At 60.9% G+C, this 1,675-nt stretch overlaps 1 protein-coding gene across 1 annotated transcript in view; it reads right to left on the bottom strand.

Moving 5' to 3' along the window:
• The window catches only part of LOC101641548 (kallikrein-13), an 84,612-nt gene that overhangs the window by 76,929 nt on the left and 6,008 nt on the right, over window positions 1–1,675 (bottom strand). Inside the window, exon 2 of the mRNA XM_045292425.1 lies at window positions 5–294. Within this exon, the coding sequence (XP_045148360.1) occupies window positions 5–294 (290 nt within the window). The remainder of the gene's footprint in view (window positions 1–4; window positions 295–1,675) is intronic.

Here is a 1,675-nt window from a genome sequence, read left to right as displayed (position 1 = left end):
GCACCAGGTCCAGCACCACCGAGGGCCGCACCGCCTCCAGGCGCTTGAGCAGGTCGCGGGCGTGCGCGCGGAAGGCCTCGGGCGCGTACACGCACTCCTCGGAGAAGTAGTCCAGGCGGCGGAAGTGCGCGTACAGCACCACCTCCTTCTGCGAGGCCAGCTGCAGCGGGCGGCAGCGGGGCAGCGCGCCCCCCTCGCCCGGAGTGCCCAGGCCCCCGCCGCGTGCCAGCCGCCCCGTGTCACCCCGCAGGAAGTTCATGAGCACCGTCTCGGCCATGTCGTCGGCGTTGTGGCCTGGGGAGAGAGACAGGGTGTGGGAGGTGGCCCAGAGACCTCTGTCTGGGGGCACAGGGGACCAGGACAGGCACACCGAGATAGGTAGCAGGTGGGGATGGGGCGTGGATCGGAGGCCCTGTCCTATCACACCCACCCCCTTCCCACCTAGGGCAACTGGGACACAGGTGAGGCACAGGTTGGATGATGGACGTGAGTCTCGGAGACCCACCCCCACCCCCGGGCACAAAGAGAGGGATGGCGAGCAAGTAGGGGTGAAGGACGTGGGTCTTAGGAGCTGGTGAGGTGGACCCACAAGGAAGGGGTGGATGGGCACAGAGACTCCGGGCACCGCGGGTCACCCAGGACATGGAGACGGGGTGGGCAGGTGGGTGTGGGGGTCAATGTGAGGGTGTCCCTGGGGCTGCCGGGTGGGGGCTGGAGGGGAGACGGGCACAGACACGGGCTGCAGGGGACCAAGTTGTGTGTCCCTGCGTCCTGCCCGCCGGCTGGGCACAGTTGCTAGATGCCCTTCACCTGGGGGACAGGAGGGCTCCACGCTGCAAATCCCGACTCCCCCTCAGGTCAAGGTGTACAGGAAAAGTCATGGTCGTTAGTGGCGTTGTGGGGTGCCCTGGTGACGCATGGATTACATGCTGGGCAGTGAACCGCAAGGTCAGCTGTGGGAATCTACCAGGTGCTTCTGGGGAGAAAGATGAGGCTTTCTACTCAGGTCACCCGTTAGAGCCTCGGAAAGCCCCAGGGGAAGTTGCACCCTGTTTTAAATGGTCAATGACATGAGTTGGAATCGACTCGTAGGTAGTGAGTGTATTCCGTGTTTTTTCTGGGTGGTGGTGGTTTGTTTGGGGGGGGGGTTTTGGTGAGAGGGAGAATAATGGCGCCTCCACCCGACCCCAGGACACAAAACAAATCCATGTCCACATCTAAGTCCCAAACCCCTGAATCTGTTAGATGGAAGAACAAAAGAGAGTTAAAGATGTCCATCAACTGACTTGAAAGTAGTGTTTCCTCTGCTTCTTCCGGGAGGGTGGGGGGATGGCGGGTGGGCGGGGCCCAAGGTAGCCACCTCACAAAACCCAAACCCACCGCCACCGAGTCAACTCCAGTTCATGGCGACTCCTTTGCGCTACAGAGCAGAACTGTGCCAACGGTTTTCTTGGCGGTTACCTTTGGGGAAGCAGACTGCCACCTCTTTCTTCCTCGGTGCCACCGGTTAGTCGTGGGAGGCAACGTGCACCACCCACGGCCTTAAATGTAACAACCAAACTTATTGCCGCCAAGCCGATTCTGACCCAAAATAGCAATTAGGAATAAGTAAGGATCTAGTGCTGCGGTTCTCAACCTCTGGGTCGCGACCCCTTTGGTGTGTGTGTGTGTGTGT

The sequence above is a fragment of the Echinops telfairi genome, unplaced genomic scaffold (assembly GCF_000313985.2).
Source record: "Echinops telfairi isolate 266 unplaced genomic scaffold, ASM31398v2 ScPeMD7_655;HRSCAF=1070, whole genome shotgun sequence".
NCBI lineage: Eukaryota > Metazoa > Chordata > Mammalia > Afrosoricida > Tenrecidae > Echinops > Echinops telfairi.
Note: the sequence above shows the minus strand (reverse complement) of the source record. Positions and strands in the feature narration are given on the sequence as shown.